The sequence below is a fragment of the Condylura cristata genome, unplaced genomic scaffold (assembly GCF_000260355.1).
Source record: "Condylura cristata isolate star-nosed mole 26May11 unplaced genomic scaffold, ConCri1.0 scaffold00013, whole genome shotgun sequence".
NCBI classification, from domain to species: Eukaryota; Metazoa; Chordata; class Mammalia; order Eulipotyphla; family Talpidae; genus Condylura; species Condylura cristata.
This window is the reverse complement of record NW_004567114.1, coordinates 50,445,381-50,466,033: the sequence shown is the minus strand read 5'-3', so window position 1 is coordinate 50,466,033 and position 20,653 is coordinate 50,445,381. Positions and strand designations below refer to the sequence as shown.

General features: G+C 34.4%; 1 protein-coding gene across 4 annotated transcripts in view; it reads left to right on the top strand.

The window, feature by feature from the left end:
- Positions 1-20,653, top strand: part of NUBPL (nucleotide binding protein-like) — a 167,620-nt gene that overhangs the window by 116,215 nt on the left and 30,752 nt on the right. For all 4 annotated transcript variants that reach the window (XM_012724416.1, XM_004682112.2, XM_012724417.1 and 1 more), the window contains 2 exons: positions 4,360-4,453; positions 19,794-19,879. In XM_012724416.1, coding sequence (XP_012579870.1) covers positions 4,360-4,453; positions 19,794-19,879 — 180 coding nt within the window. The remainder of the gene's footprint in view (positions 1-4,359; positions 4,454-19,793; positions 19,880-20,653) is intronic.

The following is a 20,653-nucleotide window of genomic DNA, read 5'->3' as shown; positions in this document are numbered from 1 at the left end:
ACACCATTTAAATCACTGTTGTAAGTTGAATAATGTGTTCTCATTTTGTAACTAGGTCAGCTCATAATCAAGATAACCTCAAGAATATATTTATTATATTTTGTTGTATCATTTATTTCTACTAGTAAGTAGGCCATCAGCTCAAGTAAAATTTTTATTCATATGTTTATTGTGGTATTTATATTTAAATGCTTTCACATTTGTAGCACATTCTTCTTGAACCAAGATATGAGTTAGGCCACTGGGCAGAACATTTTAGATTTATTCACATGTAAAAGGTGCCTCACATGGCAAAAGCTTTATTTTAGTTGTGCAGTATAATTGTAAGGAGTAACTTGACTCCAGAAACACTGAGTGATGTTGATTGAACACTGATCAGGCATTATGGAGGGGATTGATAGTGAAGAGGGAGTTCAGAGATGCATGAAGGATGATTTTTTTTTTTGGGTCAGGAAGCTTACACAAGTGTGTAAGCTTACAGTGAAGGTTAAGGAGCTAGTTATGCATAAAGATAATTATCTTTGAATTTTTAGAGCTGAAGACCCATTTTTGAAAGCCCTGGAAATTAGTTAAACCAAAAGTCTAGGAGCTTGGTAATTTGCCTAACAAATTTTCCTTGGGAGATGTGGAATGTTCTAAGTGGACAGACAAGCAAGCTATAGTCAGGAAGAATTTTCTGTGTAAGCATTTCTTTGATTCAGGTCATCTCTGAGAAAGGAACTTGAATCTCTCTGGTTCCAGCATTTTTGTGGTGATTTCTTTTGCATTCTAAATATTTGCTTCTATACCTAATTTTGTGTTGATAATCTTACTAAGAGAATACAAAATTATGCCTATCTATATATTTTTTAATCCATGCAAAAATATGAGTCTGCCACTGTGTTTCGCTAAATGAGATATGTGGGGTGTTTTGCTGGTACTGTCCTCCCTGCATTTAGTAACACACTAGTTACGTGAGTAAAGAAATACTAAATAGAATCTAGAAAAATCTTCATTTTACAATCAGTGCTTTAGTGGCTCTTTTACAAGAGAAAGTGAACCTCCTGGCAGCCAGTAAATGTCAATGTTAGAATTAGTATATACTAATAAATGGGAACTCAGACACTAATTCCAGTTCAAATCTGGAGGCCTTTGGAGAAAAGTAGTACATGTGTGATGAAAGTTCTGGGCCCCATTCATTTTTCAGACAGTTCAAATTAAATTGGAGTAATTTGAAATTAATTGCCTTAACAGCGAAGTATTTTTAGTTCCTTGGAACCTTAGTAACAGTTCTGTATAAAAAAAAAAAATAAGAAATTGAAGCCAGTGTGATAAATATGATTAAATGCCAAGGAACAACAATGATAAATCGTTGGCAGCTGTCATTTGATGTTCTCTAAAATAAAGAGACTTGTCAGTCTGCCAAGTAAGGAGCTTCATTGCAGAGGAAATAAAATAAAAAGCATCCTTTATCTTTTTTTTCATAGATACTTTTATAGATAGTAGCCATTGGTAACTTTGAGATAACTATTTTTCAAACCAAGGAACCTATATTGAAAGTGAATTGATTTATTTTCATTATTCATTCTCTTAATCATTCAATCAGTATCAAGTGTTTGAGAAATACCATAGAATTCCTAGAAGACAAGTGAGCTTTTAATGTCAGATATTGATTAGTGTTTGAAGAAAAAAGTTAGGAAGGAAAGAGATTCCATTTATGAGGAGGCTGTTTGAGAAAGGCTGTGCTAATTTCCTCATTGTTTCTGGAATATGCCAAGCAGATCCTCTTTTTAAGGTCTTTGGACTTTGTAGCTGTCACATCTACCTTGAATACTGCATCAGTTTTTCTCATTTAGGAATTGAAAAGATTTTAAAGATTTTCTTGCTTTTTGATCTGGATATCCAAATCAGGGACCAAGTAATCTTTTTTAAAAAAAATTATTTATTTATTCATATAGAACTGGGGTAAGGCCAGAGATGCGGAGGGTGAGAGGATTCACCAGACAGAGTGGGGAGCAGAACAGGCAGATCTACGAAGTACACTGCTGAGGGGAGCAGCGGGCAGGCCAGGAGAGGTTTGCCTCGCCATTGGATCTCCTTCCGGGGCAGGCGGGGATCGAACTCATGCTGAAGTGGCTTAAGCTTCTTAGTGCTGTGCTTTAACCTGCTGCGCCACCAGGGAGGGCCCATCAAGTAATTTTTATAAAATAACTTATTTATGTTACCGAGTTACATTGGGATATCCCCATCAGGTATTATTATTACCACCATCATGCCTCCCTCTCTCCCTATCCTTTCTCATTACCCCTTGTTGTTTCAGTTCTTCAGTTATCAAGTGTTAGTTTTTTGCTTGTTTCTTTACCTGACTATTAATTTACTTATATTTCACATGGCACCATCTGGCTATTTTTCTCTTTTCTGACTTATTTTACTTAGCATTAGCCTTTCAGGTTCCATCCATGTTGCTGCAAATGGCTTGAGTTTATCTTTTTTGGATTGCTGAGTAGTATTCCATTCTGTATATACACCCTTTCTTCTTGATCCACAATTAATTTTAAATCACAAGGAATACTTGTTTTTTTTTTCATAGCATGTATATTCTGACTTGTTTGTCTTTCTGTCTACCTGTCTGACTCCCTTTAAAATGTAAGTTTCCTCATAGCTACGACTTTGTTTTATTCACTGTTCTACTGCCTCATACCTAACAGTAAATTTATGTTGAATAAATACATTAAAATGTGAGTGAATCTATTTGTCCCCATATCATCTTAGCTTTAATTTTTAGAAATAAATCATTATGTAGAAAAGTCTTACTCACATTATTAAATTTTAGAAGCAGAGTATGAAATTACGTAACAGTATGCTTTTATATTTAGTTTTTTAAAAATCAAACCATTGCTTGCATTAATTTATTCATTCATCCCTCAAAAGAAAACATAGCATCTCCTGTATGTCCATTCTGTACTAAGTGTTCTGATTTAGCTAGTTTTCATAAGAAGACAGATTGTAAAACAATAATAAATGAAAGTCACCTGCCTCACTAGCTTCTCTCTCACTGTTGATCTTTAAGTTTTTCACATTCACTAGGCTCTTTTCTTGCACAAGTTGTTTCGTCTATGTGCTTAATATAGCTTTCTACCTCTAAATTTTATGATCTATGAGGCTAAGGTTGATGATACCATTTAAGTACAAGTCTTAGTTCAGTGCCTAACATATAGTAGGTATCAATAAGTTTGGTTGAGTGAGTGGTTAAAAGAAGGTAGTAGGAGTACCCTATCTAATCTAATAGAGATTAGGAGAAGTTTGTCCAAGGAATTAATTACATTTCAAACTGGGATCTGAAGAGCAGAGAATTAGTAAGCTAAGGAGACCAGGCAGAGTGTTTCAGAACTTAAGCTCAAACTTTATCTTAAATGTAATAGAAGGGTTTGAAACAAAAATGTGGCACTACCAGACTTGGTTTTAGATGGACTTTGGTGGCATTAGGAACAAACTGAATAGGTGATGCCAAATCACAGTGGTTTTGGTGTAGCTGTTTATGACCTGGAGTGGGTTCTTGGGAGTAAGGGTGGAGAGAAGGGGATGCATTTGAGAGATTTTTAGAAGGCAGAAATAAGTAGACTGAGATAATGAGGGAAATGGAAGAGTTAAGTATGATTTCAAGCTTCTGCGTTAGGCAACAGATTATTGTGTGGTCATTTAAAAAGAGTGGGAATTCAAAGGAACTGAGGAGAAAAAAGCCTGAGGTAACCTTGGAAGCCATCTAAATTGAATCTGAGCTGACGCTCACTTATTGGTCAGAGAACTCAATTTCTATGTATAGATATCTAGAAAAATGCCCAGAAAGAAATAATAAAAATATTAATAATTTTGAAATTTTAGTTCCATTTAAAAAATTTATTGTTATTTTGGTTGTTATTAGTATGTTTTATTTTTATTTTTATGTTCTATGGAGGAAGAACCATGAACTTTAAAAAGTTATATTGGTATCTACCATAGCGGAAAACCCAAAGTACAAAAAGCGAAAGCATTCCTTATTAGGCAAAATGTAGTCCTTAGTGAAAATAAATTATGGGTTCTAAATTCATTGTGAGTTCATCATTTGTGTGTGTGTGTGTGTGTGTGTGTGTGTGTGTGTTGGGGAGGTGGTTAGGGGAGAGGGAGGTCACTTGGAAATTTAACCTCATCATTTGAAGGTCTGCTCATAGTATGTGCTTATTTGTCCATTTATCCTTGACTCAGTACAGTCCCTGGTACCTAGTAATGGTTCTAGTGAAAGCTGTTATTTTAAATTTGTTATTCATACAACTATTTTAGTGTCTGTAATTGTCCACTGCAGTTATTGTACAATGATGTTTTCTGTGTCATCTTGGTTTTTAGGTAGATTGGGGTCAGCTGGACTATTTAGTTGTTGACATGCCACCAGGAACTGGAGATGTGCAATTATCAGTCTCACAGAATATTCCCATTTCAGGTAAATCTTGAAGTTTACACTAATTTGTACTGTTTTTGATGTTATGCTGTTGCCATTCAGAAAATACATTGCATGATAGGTTAACAGTTTTTTGTCTTAAAAATATCACCTATAACATTTCTTTTAGAGTTCAAATTAAAAAAATGGAAATTTCAAAATATTAAACAATGAGTGTGTTACAAAAACATAAAGACACTTCATAAAGGTGGTATTATAAATCTGTGTTCTAGAAAACCAGTAGCACTTACGTATTACTTTAGTAGAACGTGGCTGTTTGGTTCACAGTGATGCTCACTATATAAATATTGTATATTTCTATATAAAATCGCACTTATGGTTTAGTACTAGATATGCGATTGGCACTGACTAAATATTTATTGAATAAATAAATAAAAGTAAGTGTTAGGAAATTTTGACTTTTTGGTACATACAACTGTGGTAAAAATTTACATTTTACTACTTATTTGATCAAATTGCTTTAGAGAGCAAATAATTATAAAATGATCAACTTGGTCAAGAGATCAATAAATATGCATAGCTTAGATCAAATATGGTAGTGTATATCTTTTGTATGTTATGAAATAGGTGGCAGTAGTTGCTTTCATGTGAGATCTGTTTCTAAGGATTTTCTAAATTCTACTGAAGAAATAGTTATAAGTCTTTTTTATATAAGGGCTTTTGGAAAATGGTAGGTAGAATATTTAAACTTCTTTGCAAGTTATTTACTTGTAATAAGTATAACAAATACTTGTTATATCCACAAGATATAATACTGATTTTTAATCATCAAATTGTTTTAGGCTCTAGGTGTTTGATGAGATATATACATTCTTTGGAAGTATCAACATAATCTCATTAATGTGAATAATTTGATGTTTAAATATGCCTATAACTTTACTGGCATTTGAGTCTCTTTTTTTTTTCCCCTTTGGCAAGCTAAGTTATTAAATGTGATATGGGAGTGAAGTGACATGGAAAATTATGCATCCTTTTTGATATTAGTGTTACATAATCAACTTTTTGAAAGTAGTTTTGGAACTTCTATTCTTCTAAATTCTAATTTAAAATATTTAATATTTATTTAAGAAAATGTGGGTCTGGCACCTTTAAATGTCTATTGCAAGCTTTCAAAATGCTTATATTATTCATATACTACTATATTGATGAAATTGAGCTAAATTAACTTTTTTTAACCTGAGTTATGACTTGGTATCTTGAAAAATTTAATTTATTTCACACAGATAAACTGATTTCCCTGAGCAATTTACCTTTGTTTACTCAGATAACAGCACCTCTATCTGGATAGGATTTGTGATTATATCACAGTATTTTAAATTGTGTTTATACTCTAACTTCCATTGTGTATAGATTGGGGCTAAGATTTGCTTTTCCTTTGAGGTAATCTTTCGTCTGTTCTAAACTTAACCAGTATATATCTTTATTCCTTTCCTCTGCTGAAGAATAGCCTCTGTAATAGGTGATTAATATTATATGAGAATAGAAACAGTCTTTTTTTATTTTACTAAAATATGTCTAGCTGTCCAGTAGTTTAAGGTACAATCACATTGTGCAGTCATTGTCACCATCCATCTCTAGATGTTTCTCATTTTCTCAAGCTGAAACTGTCTACTCATTAAACATTAACTTTATTTCCTGTTCCTTGTATTCACCACTGGTAAGCCACCAGTCTCCTTTCAGAAACAGTGTTTTCTTTAGTAAGATGAGGGAATGGGGGTTGAGAAAAACTATTTTTTTTGAGGGTTTAACAACTTTTTAAAAATTTTATTATAATAGTTTATTTTACATCATTTTGTGCCTTTTTCCATCTCAGTTGTAATCCCTGTGGACTTCCCATCACCAATTCACCCATATGCCATCACCATAGTCCTGTGCACTTCTCTCCTACCCCTATTTTTGATCCCATTCCCCATTCCACTCCTGGTAAAATGTCGCTGGTATATAATTGTTCATTATTATCCTCCTTTATGCTCCTGCGATGAGTAAAACCATCCAGTATTTTTCTTTTTCTCTCTGGCTTATTTCACTAAGCATGATCCCTTTTCACTATATCTGTGTTGCTGCAAAGGCATGAGTTTATCTCTTTTGATTGCTGAGTAATATTACATTGCTTATATGCACCAAATCTTTTTAATCCAGTCATCTAGTTTTGGGCATTTGGGTTGATTTCATGTCTTTCCTATTGTAAATAAAGCAGCAGTAAACATGGGGGTGCATGTGTCTTTTAGATTCACTTTTAAAAAGTTCAGTCACGTCCTAAAGATACTTTTGAAAAACACACAAACTTGGTTAGTGGACTTCAATAAAATTCTGCTTACTAGTTATTATTGTTTACTAACATTTTCTATAATGGACATGTATATTTTTATAATTTAAGAGATAAATAAAAAGCATTGATTATTATTTATTTTCATTATTTACTTTTTAAAAAAAATTATTTATTTATTCATATGGAACTGAGGTACAGGCCAGAGATGTGGAGGGTGAGAGGATTCACCAGAGACAGAGTGGGGAGCAGAACAGGCAGATCAACGGAGTACACTGCTGAGGGGAGCAGCGGGCGGTCAGGAGAGGTCTGCGGCGCCATGTGGTCACCTCCGGGGCAGGCGGGGATCAAACTCATGCGGAAGTGGCTTCAGCATCTCAGTGTTGTGCTTTAATCCGCTGCGCCACCAGAGAGGGCCCTTCATTATTTACTTTTTACATTGTTTATTCTTCTCTCAAGTGCAGTCCCCATAAAGTTCCCATCCCAGAAACACTGACAAATCATCACCATAGTCTCTTGTGCTCTTGTCATCCATGTTTTGACCCGTGCCCTCCCTCTCTCCAGTGAATATCTCCAGTTTATAGTTTGCCTGCTGTTTTTTTTCCTTTCTGATTCCCTGTTTTTTCTTTTTTTTTTTTTTAAAGATTTATTTATTTATTCATACAGAACTGGGGTACAGGCCAGAGATGTGGAGGATGAGAGGATTCACCAGAGACAGAGCGGGGAGCAGAACAGGCAGATCGACGAAGTACACTGCTGAGGGGAGCAGCGGGTGGGTCAGGAGAGGTCTGCCGCGCCATGTGGTCACCTCTGGGGCAGGCGGGAATCGAACTCATGTTGAAGTGGCTTAAGATTCTTAGTGCTGTGCTTTAACCTGCTGCACCACCAGGGAGGGCCCTGATTCCCTGTTTTATTTTCCCCTTGTGTTCCTCCTATAAGTGAAGCCATCCGATATTTTTTCTTTCCTTCTGATTTATTTCACTGAGCATAATCCCTTCCAGCTCCATCTATGTGGCTGTGAATGGCATCAGTTTATCTTTGATGGCCGACTAATACTCCATTGTGTATATATACCACATCTTCTTGATTTAGTCATCTCTTTTGGGGCACTTAGGTTGTTTAGCTATTGTAAATAGTGCTGTGATAAACAGAGGGGGGCAGGTATTCTTTTGAATTAATATTTTTGTGACCTTTGGGAAAATTCCTAGAATTGCTGGGTCAGATAGTAGCACCATTTTAAGTAATTTGATGAACCTCCACACAGCCTTCCATAGTGACTGGGTAATTTTGCATTAGCACCAGCAGAAGCATTGATTACTTAAAGATAATTTATATCAGGTAATATCATGATTATTGTTATTGTTAATAAGAACTGCTACTTAATGACAGTATTTCATACCTTAACTTTCATGTATTCTTAATATAAAAAATTATATTAATCTAAAACTTATATATTCATATAATATATAGTATATAAGTTTATATAATTAATAGTACAATAGTATTTAATACTTTATATATATATTTTTAATATATTTCCTGTATTCTTAAATCTTTACAAGTTAAGTAACTTGTCCAAGGTTATAGAGTTACAGTGGGTCATAGCTGAGTTTCACATCAGTACTTATTGAATTAGGCTCATGCTCTTAACTTGCTTTATGTCAACATTAAAATTGATGACAGTGAAAAGACTATAATGAGGAGCTTCAGAGTGGAGGAGCATGTGTGTATGTATGATTTAGTTAAATATTTAATTCCTGAGGTTTGGTTTTATTGAGGCCATTGTCACTTCACAGATAACATTTTTTTAAAAGATTTATTTATTTATGCATACAGAACTGGGTGCAGGCCAGAGATAACAGGGGCGGTGAGAGGGTTCACCAGAGACAGAGCGGGGAGCAGAACAGGCCAACTGATGAAGTACACTGCTGAGGGGAGCAGTAGGCAGGTCAGGAGAGGTCTGCTGCACTATGTGGGTCACCTCCAGGGCGGGGATCAAACTCATGCTGAAGTTGCTTTAGCTTCTTAGTGCTGTGCCTCAACCCGCTGCACCACCAGGGAGGGCCCACATAGATAACATTTTTAGGAGAGACCAAACTTGAGCCTACTCACAGGATTTAGAGGTAAGGGCACTAACCAGAGTTCTGGTCTTACTTGAATCATAGCTTTCATCAATTTGTATAACCTGGAACAGCCTGTCAGAATCATGTCTGCTTTTCTAGGCCTAATTGAATTATCTTTTCTCTAATTATTAACCTGATTTTTCTTCCCTCTTATCATTGACTTTAGAAATCTTTTAAGAGACTCTCTGTTCTGCCTTTTCTTATGTCGCATATCCTATAAATCATGGAAGTATTTTAGAGAGTCCTTTGAGTTCCCCTGTTATTAGGCTTACTTCTGCTTCCCAGTAAACACATTTACCTCGCCTGGGCTCCCTCCCAAAAAACACTTTGTACTCACTGCCTACCTCTCTTTATTTTCCAAATCCTTTGTCTTTGACCCTTAATTGAAACCCCCTATCTGAGGATACCCAAGCTCTACATACTCTTTATTTAAAATGGTTATTCTTTGCCATCTTTCCTAGACTGCCAGTTAGGGATCATTCCTCCTTCCTTAGAGTTCACAGGTATTTTTGCTTTTTTTTAAGATTTTATTTATTTATGCATTCAGAACTGGGGTACAGGTCAGAGGTGCAGGGGCGGTGAGAGGCTTCACCAGAGACAGAGTGGGGATCGGAATAGGCAGATTGACAAAGTACACTGCTGAGGAGAGCAGCAGGCGGGCTAGAAAGGTCTGCCACACCATGTGGGTCACCTCTGGGCCAGGGATTGAACTCATGCGGAAGTGGCTTTATTTCATAGTGTTGTGCTTTAACCCACTGTGCCACAGGGAGGGCCCACCAGGTATTTTTTTTTAAACTACTAATATGACATTTCTTGTGTTTGTCATTCAAACACTGCGTAATTGTGTTATGTTATGTTAGTAACAGTTCTCTACTAGACTGTTACTCTGGGGAGAGCTAAGTCACTATTTTATTCAATTTGTGTTTCTCACAGTGCCAAAATCATTGCCTTTCTCAGCCATTCAGCTTATACAATTAGTGTTAAGTGAATAAATGACAAAGCTGGTTAACTAGTTATTACTGTTTATGTGAACATATTTTCCCTCTTTTATCTTTCTTACTATTTTGCTAACCCATTCCTGTGATCTTCCTCACCCTGACTCCTTTTGTGCAGGTGTTTTTTTCTATGTATAAGCTCAAGGAAGCATTTACTTAAAAAATATGTTTTATTTGAATCTTCCTTTAAGAGAAAAATACTTTCATTTTAGGGTTTTAGTTGTGCTATATTTTTTCCTGTAGTATACATGCATCTTTGTGGTCACTTGATGCCTTTTACTATTAATTTTCTTTAGGTGTCTGGAATAGTAGTATGCCTGTAGACTTTTTTTTTTTTGGTCACATTCAGACTGTATTAAATTACTGAGAATCACTAACATTGTTCCTTTGTAAAGAATGTTTAGGAGGGTGCTAACTACTTCTTTGACTCATTATCTTTATCTGTTGAACACTTGCCTACTTCACAGACTTAGAAGAATCAAATAAGGTGATGAATATAAATATTTCATTTTAAAAGTTCATTTTTTTAGGAATGATTCAAACCCTTTAAAAGAGGCTTTTATAAGAGGGGGAGTGCTTAAATGTTGTGAATTATGAAGAGCCTTTCTATCAACCATGCATTCCTTCAAGTCATGTTGAGAATTGAATTGTTTTTTACTTGGAAAGGGATAGATATCCTCTTGGGAAATTCCTGGAGGCAGACCTGGTCAAGCAAAAAGACCCTCTTTCTGAATGTTAATTAGAGGCTCTTTGTATGTGTTCATGGGATGGATGGCAAGCTCATTATAAGAAGAAACTTTAAAGGAAAAAAAATCATCCTCTTATTTGTGTTGAAAGTATTATCTAGGAACAATAGTGTTGACAGTAGTATTTGTGCCTAATGATTTAAATATGGATCATTACATACTACAACTATCTAATAGTTATAATAATTGCTAGAGACAAAGGAGACAGGGCAAAAAATGGGAAACAACCATTTGCAGTTTTTGGATTATAGTTGCTCTTGAGCTGTTGAGTTTGCCATAGAGAGAAGGCACTGATATCAGTGCTGGTTTTGTTTTGGTTACTCATACAGTTTTTTGCTTGTTTTTTTAATTTTTTAACTTATATATTTGTGTTGCCATGTATATTCCAGTTTTTCTTTTAAATGCATAGTGATGAACTCTTAGGAATTATATGTAATTTAATGCTTTAAAGGGAGCATTGTAAGTTCCCTGAAAATATCAATATATGTGTCATGCTAGCAATTGAATTCTAACAGATATAACCTAAAATATTTTTTCTTTCTTTACTCCAAAAGAGGTCTACTGTATGACTGTCTGAAGATTATTTTAATTTGATTTTAACTATTAGTGAAGAGTTTATTCTTCACATGATTACATGTACAATATTTTTTCAAGAGACTGACGAGTATTAGTAAGTTGTTTATACCAAGGTGATATATTAGTCAGGGCCCTAGCAGGAAGTCTTAAAAAGAGTAACAGAACAGATTTTAATGAAGGTCTAAGTTACAGAGGTATGTTCAACATTAAAGAAACCAAGAAGAGATGGTCACTTACCCAGGAACTAATGTCAGTAAGAAGTTTTCACTGCTTCTTGGTCTGTAGGGTAAGGAAACTTGGAGGCTGCTTGGAGCCATCAGTGAAAAGAGGGCTGCCAGATGGGGGCTATGGATCAGAGTCCCTGTAAAGCAGGGAGGGAGTGGTGTTTGAGGATGATAATACCATTTTTACCTCCCCCCTTCTCATGTCCTGCTAGCACCTCCCAGTGGCAGGTCTCTATTGGAAGCTCAGGTGATAGATAAAGTCCACAAAGGTCAGCTACTAGGATACACAGATCAGGGCAGAGAGTGAATAAAGCAAAGCTTGGGGAATATGTGGTGGTGGAGAAAGAAGTAGAGTACAGCAAACAAAAAATAATTAACATGACTTCTCTTTTTCATGGTCATTATTCTAATTGTGAATTAGTGACTTGGAATAGATGAACTGTAAAGATTTCTGTCCTCTAAATATTTTCAAGCTAATAAGAGATACCAGTCAAAGTAATGAAAATCCCTGCTATCAGGAGGCAAAATCATGCTGTCATCAAATTTGTGAACAAAGTATTTATATTTTAGAGAAGTAGTAATGTGAGCACATTTTTATAATGTAGAGTAACAAGTGGAAGAGCTTATTTGAATAGGGTAAAGCTATGGAAAAAAGCTTCCCCTTCGCTTTATTAAATAAGGATTGATACCTGCATGAAACTTTTGGAAATTATTCTTAAAATAGAAGGGGCAAAGACTGCACAGTTGATAGCAGAGTTATCATAAAGTAGTCAGACCCTTCTTTGGGCTCTTTCTTTTAGGGAAAGGCAGAAGTGGTGCAGAAAATAGCTGGTTCGTGTAGGTCTTTTTTTGATTTCTTTCTCAAAAGAGGGAGAAGTTGCTGTGTATGTCAGAGTATTCAGCTAGATAATATGTTAAATATCCTTGGAATAGGAGAAACTGCACTAGCCAACTTATGTAACATTATGATAAATAAGGCAATGCCACTTCTTAGCTATGAACCTTCCTGACTGGACCCTTTATATAGAAGGAATCTGGGTCTTTTCTGCGTCTCATTCATTTAAATGCATTGGGTTAGGAATTTTAAATTAAGCTGCCATACTATTTTGGTCATTGTTTAGTGACAGGCATTTATTCCTTGTGAAAGTTATTGGACTGGTTTCTTGAGAAAAAACTGTGTATGTCCCAGTTAGTGTTTTCCCCCCTATCAGCAGTTCATTTGACCAAATCAGTTATCTTTTTTATGGTAATGTTCTTTGCCAACAGTGGTTGTTATAACATGAAAACCCACTGGGGTTTGGAGGATCTAAAACTTATTGTAAATAAGTGAATGACTATAGGCCATCAACTGAGATAGTTCACTTTATGGTCTGATTTTACTCTTTCAAAACAAAGGGAACATAGTAATTACACTTAGGTAAATTAAATATGTAATTTTTTTCTAAGTAACTGTTTTTGCCTTCTAAATTACCTTGAAATGTAAAAGTAATTATTTAAAAACATCTAATATTAATCTTTGGGAAAATAGTTGAAAGCTCACGGAAAAATATTAAACTCTTTTGGGTTTTATTACTATTATATTTTTCCCCCACCACACTGCAATTTATGACCTCAAACTATAAAACTGTGGATATGCTTATACCCTAAAATTAATTACTTAACTCATAGCTTTTCCTAGTATTCAGTGATATTAAGTATTCATTTATGTCTTCAGTTTACAAAATGGAATTTTAAGGAGAGCATCAATTTTGAACTTCTTCCAGGTGTACTGTCTTTCCGTGCAAGTGTTAAGCAGAGTTATATTTGGCAAGAACTGTATGATGCAAAAGAGAATTATTATTTCACTCTTCAATATATATATATATATATATATATATATTTCCAAATAAATTTGCTTTGTTCTTACACAAATTATAGATAACTTCTAAAGACTTAAAGCTATAATTCAGGGTGGTGGTACTTTCAAGACACTCCTGCTACTCAGTTTGGAATTTTAGTCAGATTGGAAATTGATTTATAAAAGTAAATGTAAATTTCTGATATCAATGTAAGAAGAAATAAACTCTTTTTAGCACTTTATATTTGGGTCAACTATATGTTGAAGTTATAAGTAGAAATAGCATCATAATTATTAACTTCTGAATTATGACATGTAAACCTAGGATTTTAAAAGCTTTTTCCAGGTGATTCTTACATAGCTTTCAGAATCACTTTGTCTAAACAGACTTATTTGATGTCCAATTTGTTGATCATCTTACCTGTGTTTGAAGTTAAGCTTCTGGCATAATTGATTTAGATTTTGTAGTCTAAGAATTTCTGGACAGTTCTTCATGAGATGCCTGAACAGCCTTAAAATTCTTTAATGTTATAATCAGTGAATAATATGGTGGCCAATAGATAATCAGATTCATATTTAAAAACTATTTTTAATCCATTAAATGTTTATGTGTGGAAAAGTATAAAGTTCTACAGCCTAACATTTAAATATTTTTATACTTGGTCATAGATTCTAGAAATATGATCAGTGGCCCTCCCTGGTGGCACAACAGGATAGGACACAGCACTACAAAGCTGGCTGCTGCCGCTTCAGTGCAAGTTTGATCCTTGGCTGGAGGTGACCCACATGGTGCTGCAGACCTCTCCCGTCTTGCCTGTTGCTCCCCTCAGCAGTGTACTTGGTTGATCTGCCTGTTCTGCTCCCCACTCTGTCTCTGGTGAATCCTCTCACTGCCCCTGAACCTCTGGCTGCATCCTTGTTCTGTATGCATAAACAAAATATTTTAAAAAATAATAAAAATTAGAAATGAAAAGAAATGTAATCAGTAAGTATAACTTTGAAAATATCTTCACATCTTAAATATGACAGCATTTGGAAATGGAGCAAAGCTTTTCCATATAAAGTCTCAGTCTCTGTTTCCTCACATACACCTGGTTTAAATAAAATTGGTGTAATCAGAGAATAGCTATTCACCTCTTTGGAGTTTATATTAGAGAAAGAATGTGTACAAAAAGCAGTATGTTCCATTATTAAATAAACACACTTTGGTGGTGACCCACTTTGAGCATGGGCAGGCTAGGTCGTATGTACATCTAATAGAAATGAAAGTGCAAAATACTAAATCTGAGAGTCCAGCATCAACAGATACTCTGCGAAGACCAAGGGTCCCGGAAGGTTTTCACTGATTGGCATGAAGATGGATTGAAGACAGAAAATTGAGGAGAGAGATCTCAAGAGCAATCAAAAGAGAGACAATTCTGTGAGCTCAGGTTATTTAAAACCTCTGAAAGCCTTACTTCCCCCAGTGGTTCATTCCTGGGCATGCCCCTAGTGAAGACTCTGTTAACATTAAGGCGAGATGATCAGAAGTTTATTACCTGTTGACTCTTGTACTGAAGAGCCAATCTTTATCCCTAAACAGCAGAGCATTCAAAATTCCTTGGAGGTGCTTGAAATCTTACAGTTCCTAAATGTACTTTCTTTTTCTCATTTTGTAATTCTATAGTTTCCACTAATTTTTGTGATTTATAATTGTTTTGGGCAGCAGTTGACATCTCCTATAATATTGATTTCAAAGTGAGCAAAATAATGATTGAACTTTAAATTAATAAAGACTGGAGCACAGTGCCCAAGATAGTAACTTGAAAAAATTATTTTTATTTCCTGTTGAAATGCAAACAGGAGGTGCCTCTGCATTTTAAATCAAGTTTTATTTATTTTTTTGCTGATATTAGTAAGTATTCCTTGATTGCATAGAAAATAATATTTAAATTTCAGGAAATTTGGGGGTTGCACAGAAGAAAGACAGGGGGGAGCTAAAAAAATATCAAAGCCATTCTACTTTACAGTTAACAAGCAACTGTTTATTTGGTATTAATTATGTTAAGCTAGCAGAGGTTAAATGATTACTTTCTTTTACTGCAGGTGTATCTTTATATAAATTTAGGAGAATCAGCAGTGTTAAATATTAGAGCATTGTGTACATTAAGAATAGCAGGTAATTGGTTCTTTTAAGTCTTCGTTGTCTTTACATTGACATGCTCAAGATTTGTAAGCTATAGAATTATTTGCCTACTTAAAATTTTGAGCAGTTTTATTTTACATATGTAATGGGTTCCAACCCTGAAGTTCCTAGTCAAGCATGGGAATTAGATATAATCTATGCCCTGGAGACTTGCACTGGCATAGTTGAGTAGTTTTCTACATTGGTGTAATTATGATCAGCCTAACATCTGGAGTAATCAGTTTTATATGTTTTAACTACTCTGAACTCTCACCCAAATCAGATAGGCAGTTAAAAGTAGATTTTCCTCTCAATAGTATAGGGAATTAACAATTAAGACAATACTTTCACTTTATGGGGATATTTACATGTTTGCCAAAATCTGCCAGTTAACCTTTTATAGTAAATCTCAGCTGATAGTTTCTTTTTAAAGATTGCAACTTGGGAAATAGCATTTAAACAATGTTATTTAATTGTTTGTACTTAGATATTTACTTCAGAAAAGGGCTGGAAAATTCCATAAGATTTTTGAGATAGGTATTTTATGACACTGTATTTATACTCTCAGACAACAACTGTATTTATTGCAAACAACATTCTTTATGTTGCTACTCACATTCCTTCTGGTCAGTAGAGGGAGCACAAGTTTTCTAACAAACTTTCCATCACAAAATTGAGTGACATCATTGAAGATGGTACAAAGGGGGAACAAATCTAGACCTGTTTATTTTGCTTCATGTCCATGAGCTCTGTGAAAAATTAAAATTTATTAAGTGGAAAATCAGTAACCAGAAAGATAAAATATCAGATTTAAACGGCATATTCTAACTAGAGAGGTACATAAGAAAATGTCATAATTTCTTTAAAATTTGAAAATCTTGGTTGTGATCAAATATGGATTTGTTATTGGTTAAATTTAATTTTATTTGGATTTTGTTTGTTGTCGTATTGCTTTGTTTCCACATCATAAATTCTAAATGTTATTGTCTGTCTAAAGGGGTTACTTTTCTGTAATTTCCTTTTGTATTGAGATAATGTTGGTTTGCATTGTTATTTGTATGTTGGGACTGTCAGATCCCCTTCTGGTGATATTGCCATAGTGTGCCCACCACCAAAGTGCCCATTGTCTGCCACCATAGTCTCTGTGCTCTCTCTCCACTTTGTCCTTGCTTTTCCCCTTCTCAATCCTTTTCTGGATCCCTTAGTTTATAGTCAACTTTCAAGGATTAGTTTTTAAATTTGGCTTTGTCTGATCTTTTGTTTGGTTTCTGTATATTCTACCTATCAGTGACACCATCCACTATTTATCTTCTCATTCTGACTTAATTTGCTTATCGTAATTTCTTCCATCCCTATCCATGTTGCTGAAAATGGCGAGCTTGTCCTTTTTTGATCCCCTTGTAGTACACCATTGTGTGTGTGTACATATATGTGTTTATATATATATATATATGAAATGGTTACTTTTATGGTACTAAATTTTGGCACAAAAAAAGAATAGTATAAAAAAAGGTACAAAAAAATTTATGTGTGTGCCATTTTTGTATTTAAGAAGATCTAGGATTTCTTTCTGAGAACAGTGTGCTAAATACTGATTGCATTGTAATTACTTAGTCATCAGTTAAGAAAATATATTTAATCCAAGAAATTGTACACCAGAAAATATTTTATAATTGTAGCTTATAGTTCTAGTGGGATGTTTCTATGTTTTGTGAACATTTGAAGATGATACTTGTCCTATCAAAAACTTGTGGTGTATGACTGTGGCTATTTTTATTGCTCTACAAAGGGATGATGCAGATGCTTATTTGTGATGCTGTGTTAGGATTTAAGTACAGAGAAAAACAAGTAATTTTAGGGTCTTACAGCTATCAAAATGATATCTGAACATTTTTATAACATTCTTACATTGAAAAAAGGGTACCGCTCTATAAAGTAAGTAAGAACAATTGGAAATAGGTTTGTTTTATAGAAGAGTTAATTGAGATGTATTGAGATTTAGTGAGCTAAATAAACAAGGATATTTTGTACGTTAGCAGAGTCAACAAAACCAGAACCTAGAGCTCTTGACTCCCTAATTCAAGGAGTTGCCAAAAAGAGTTCATGCATAGTAATCTAAGACGGATGACTTGAAAATAGGAAAAATTGTCTAAATCACCAGTTCTTTGTTTTAAGTGCTTATTTTGCATGGGCAAGGTGTCATTAATTTTGTTTGATTAAAATAACTCATAAAATTATGTTGTGTTATGGTAATACAAATAGTATACAAAGTTCATTTAAAACAATAACATTCATCACACATGAAAGCTAAAGTTACTTTTTAGCACTAATGCAATAGAAAACTCTTCATATGCTAGTGCAGAGTTGAAGAGGGAATTTGAAGGAAAGAACCAGGGGTGTTTCATTTACAGGTGAAGAGAATGACTGTATGTCTTGGAATAGGTAGCATTTCATGTTCATTTAAATAGGTTTACTAGCAGTCAGGTTGAACAAGATTGGATTTGGAAACTACAATTAAGAAGAAATGCTAAATTGATATATCATCAGAGAGACAGCCTAGACCTTGGGGACTAACTAGCCCATTACCTAATTTTATAGCTAAAGAAACTGAGACTCCAAGTCAGTCTTAGTTATTTGCTTAAGGTTAGTCACATAGCTTGATAGAGGCAGACTAGAATTAAGTTCCTTGTAAGTGCCTGGTTATGAAAAAATAGTGACATAGATTGATAATATAGAATTTAGAAGGTAGCAAATTGTGAAAAATATATTGATGTAAAATTGAATATAATTTTTGCAGAGATGTGATTTCCATCAGTCTTTAAAAAAGGGGAAAGAAAACTGTTGACTAATTTTTCAGTTTTTCAGGCAGCATAAATCGAAACAGAAAAATGTAGTGATCCTTCAAAAAGTTCAAAAGTTGGATGAACTGCCTGATAGCATATATGAAGATACTCCTAGCAACGTCAAAGGAATTTCATTAATATGAATAATTGAATTTTAGAGAGTTAAGTTATTATACTACACTTTGAATTCTGATTCTTTTTGAATTCCAGTGGTAGTGTTTTACAAACATCAGTAATGCAGACTCCTTCTAACAGAAAAATAATCTCATAGACTTTATGTGTAAACAAAAATTCTTAAGTTTTTATTTTTTACATGATTTTTGAAAAACTTAGTTATAAATTATATATCAGAAAAGCTTACAAAGTCAATAAAATTCAAATAAATGACATTAATGTGAAAGATGAAGGTTTTTTTTTGCTAAAAAGGGAATATCAAAGGCAAAATGAATTTGTAGCTAAGTAAAAGAGCTATTTTGTAGTTTCTTTTTGAATTTGACATGCTTATTGTCATTTGACCCTCATTTGGTGCAATTAGTTATTGTTAATTCGGCCTCTTTTATTATTAGCTGTAATAAAGTACTGACACTTGTTCCAATTTGATAGTTTCTGACTCTAAAATGTATGGCTGTGCATGTTTAGTTATAAGAGAATACCCATCTGGGTGACTAAGATATGTTTTCACATTATCATTAGAAGAAACCATAAAATTTAAGAAATTCATATTCTGTAAATCATAACCAGGTCTGTAGTGTTTCCACGTAAAGAAAAAAATTAAACTTCACATTTTCTAGAAACACTTTATTAGAATCATCCGGTTTCTGCAAAGTAATAATGGAGACTCATGAAAACCTCCATCTCCATCTACTTTCATAACTCCCTTACTTAAGGCTGCCACCATTTTGCATCTGAACGTCTGCTAGTGTCCCTAGTTTTACACACAGCAAACTATTCTCCACAATGTTCTACACAGTGAGTTGTCTTTAACACAATCTTAGGACTCAACTTAGGGATCACCTCTTTCTGGAAACTTTACCCTGTTGCCTCTCCACATTTCCTGCTTCCTGCTTCCTTACTCCTCCCATGATCACCTTCACCATCTTCTCACCTAGGTTAAATTGGATATCTTTCCTTTATTCCTTGTTTAATACTCTGTAACACCCTTTGCATATCTCTCTTTTAATGGTGAGTACTTTGTGTTAATGATTTCCTTAGTTTTTGTTCTCCCCAATTTGACTGTTAGTTTTGTGAAAGTAAGGCCTGCATTGTGCATCTTCTAACTAGTATATTATCTTAATGTGAAGAAAGTTCTGTGATCTTAAATCATGGTCAACCATTTGTCTTTAGAACCTTAGAACTGAAGAGTCAAAGAGCAAAGTAGTTATTTCCTCATCTTTCACATTCATGAATGTAAAATTTATACAAATTACTTAACTAGTTAATACAGTAGAGTCTTCTAGCATATAAGCAACATAATTTTGGAAGTAATCTCTCTATGAAGAAGGAAATGATAGCATCATTTTTGCCATCCTTTTGTTTTCTTTTGATTAGGTGCTGTGATTGTCTCTACACCCCAAGATATTGCACTGATGGATGCACACAAGGGTGCTGAGATGTTTCGAAAAGTCCAAGTGCCTGTAAGCATTTATAGCTTCATTATTGCAAAAATTGCAAAGTCTCCTAACTAAATAGGCAAGACAAGGAGAAACAGAATGCAGGTTTGATTCTAGATCTGTGCAAATAGCTATGCAAAAATCTTATTTCATTATTATTGTTCCATTTAAAATACACATATAGGTGAAACCATGTGTACACATTACATTACGTAAGAGTAATTCAAATGCCTGCAGCTATCACTGACAAAAATAATAGGAGTGCTTTTGTAATGTATTTAGGTGGAAAGACTTCAAATAGATCATCAATAATAGACAGGAAAAAAATTACTTTTTTTCCCTTCTATCTCCTGCAGTTTAACTCATTTATAGCCACTGTTCATCTAAAAACAAATGTAAGGATTTTCGAGCACATGGAAAAGTAAAACAAAAATAAAACAAAGGACAATTAAAATCAGATGAAGTAACAAATTACATGCCATTAAGAGACCTGAATCCATGATAGAAGTATGCTATGGGCTTTTCTAGCAGTCAAAGGAAAGCAACATTGGATCATTATAAAACTGTGTTTTCATGAATTTTTTTTTTTTTAAATTTATTTATTTGTGTATATAGAACTGGGGAACAGGCCAGAGGTGTAGAGGCAGTGAGAGAATTCACCAGAGTCAGAGTAGGGAGCAGAACAGGCAGATCAACAAAGTGCACTGCTGAGGGGAGAAGAGGGTGGGTCAGGAGGGTTCAGCCTCATCCTATGGATTTAAAAAGAACTTAATACTCGGCCCTCCCTGGTGGCGCAGC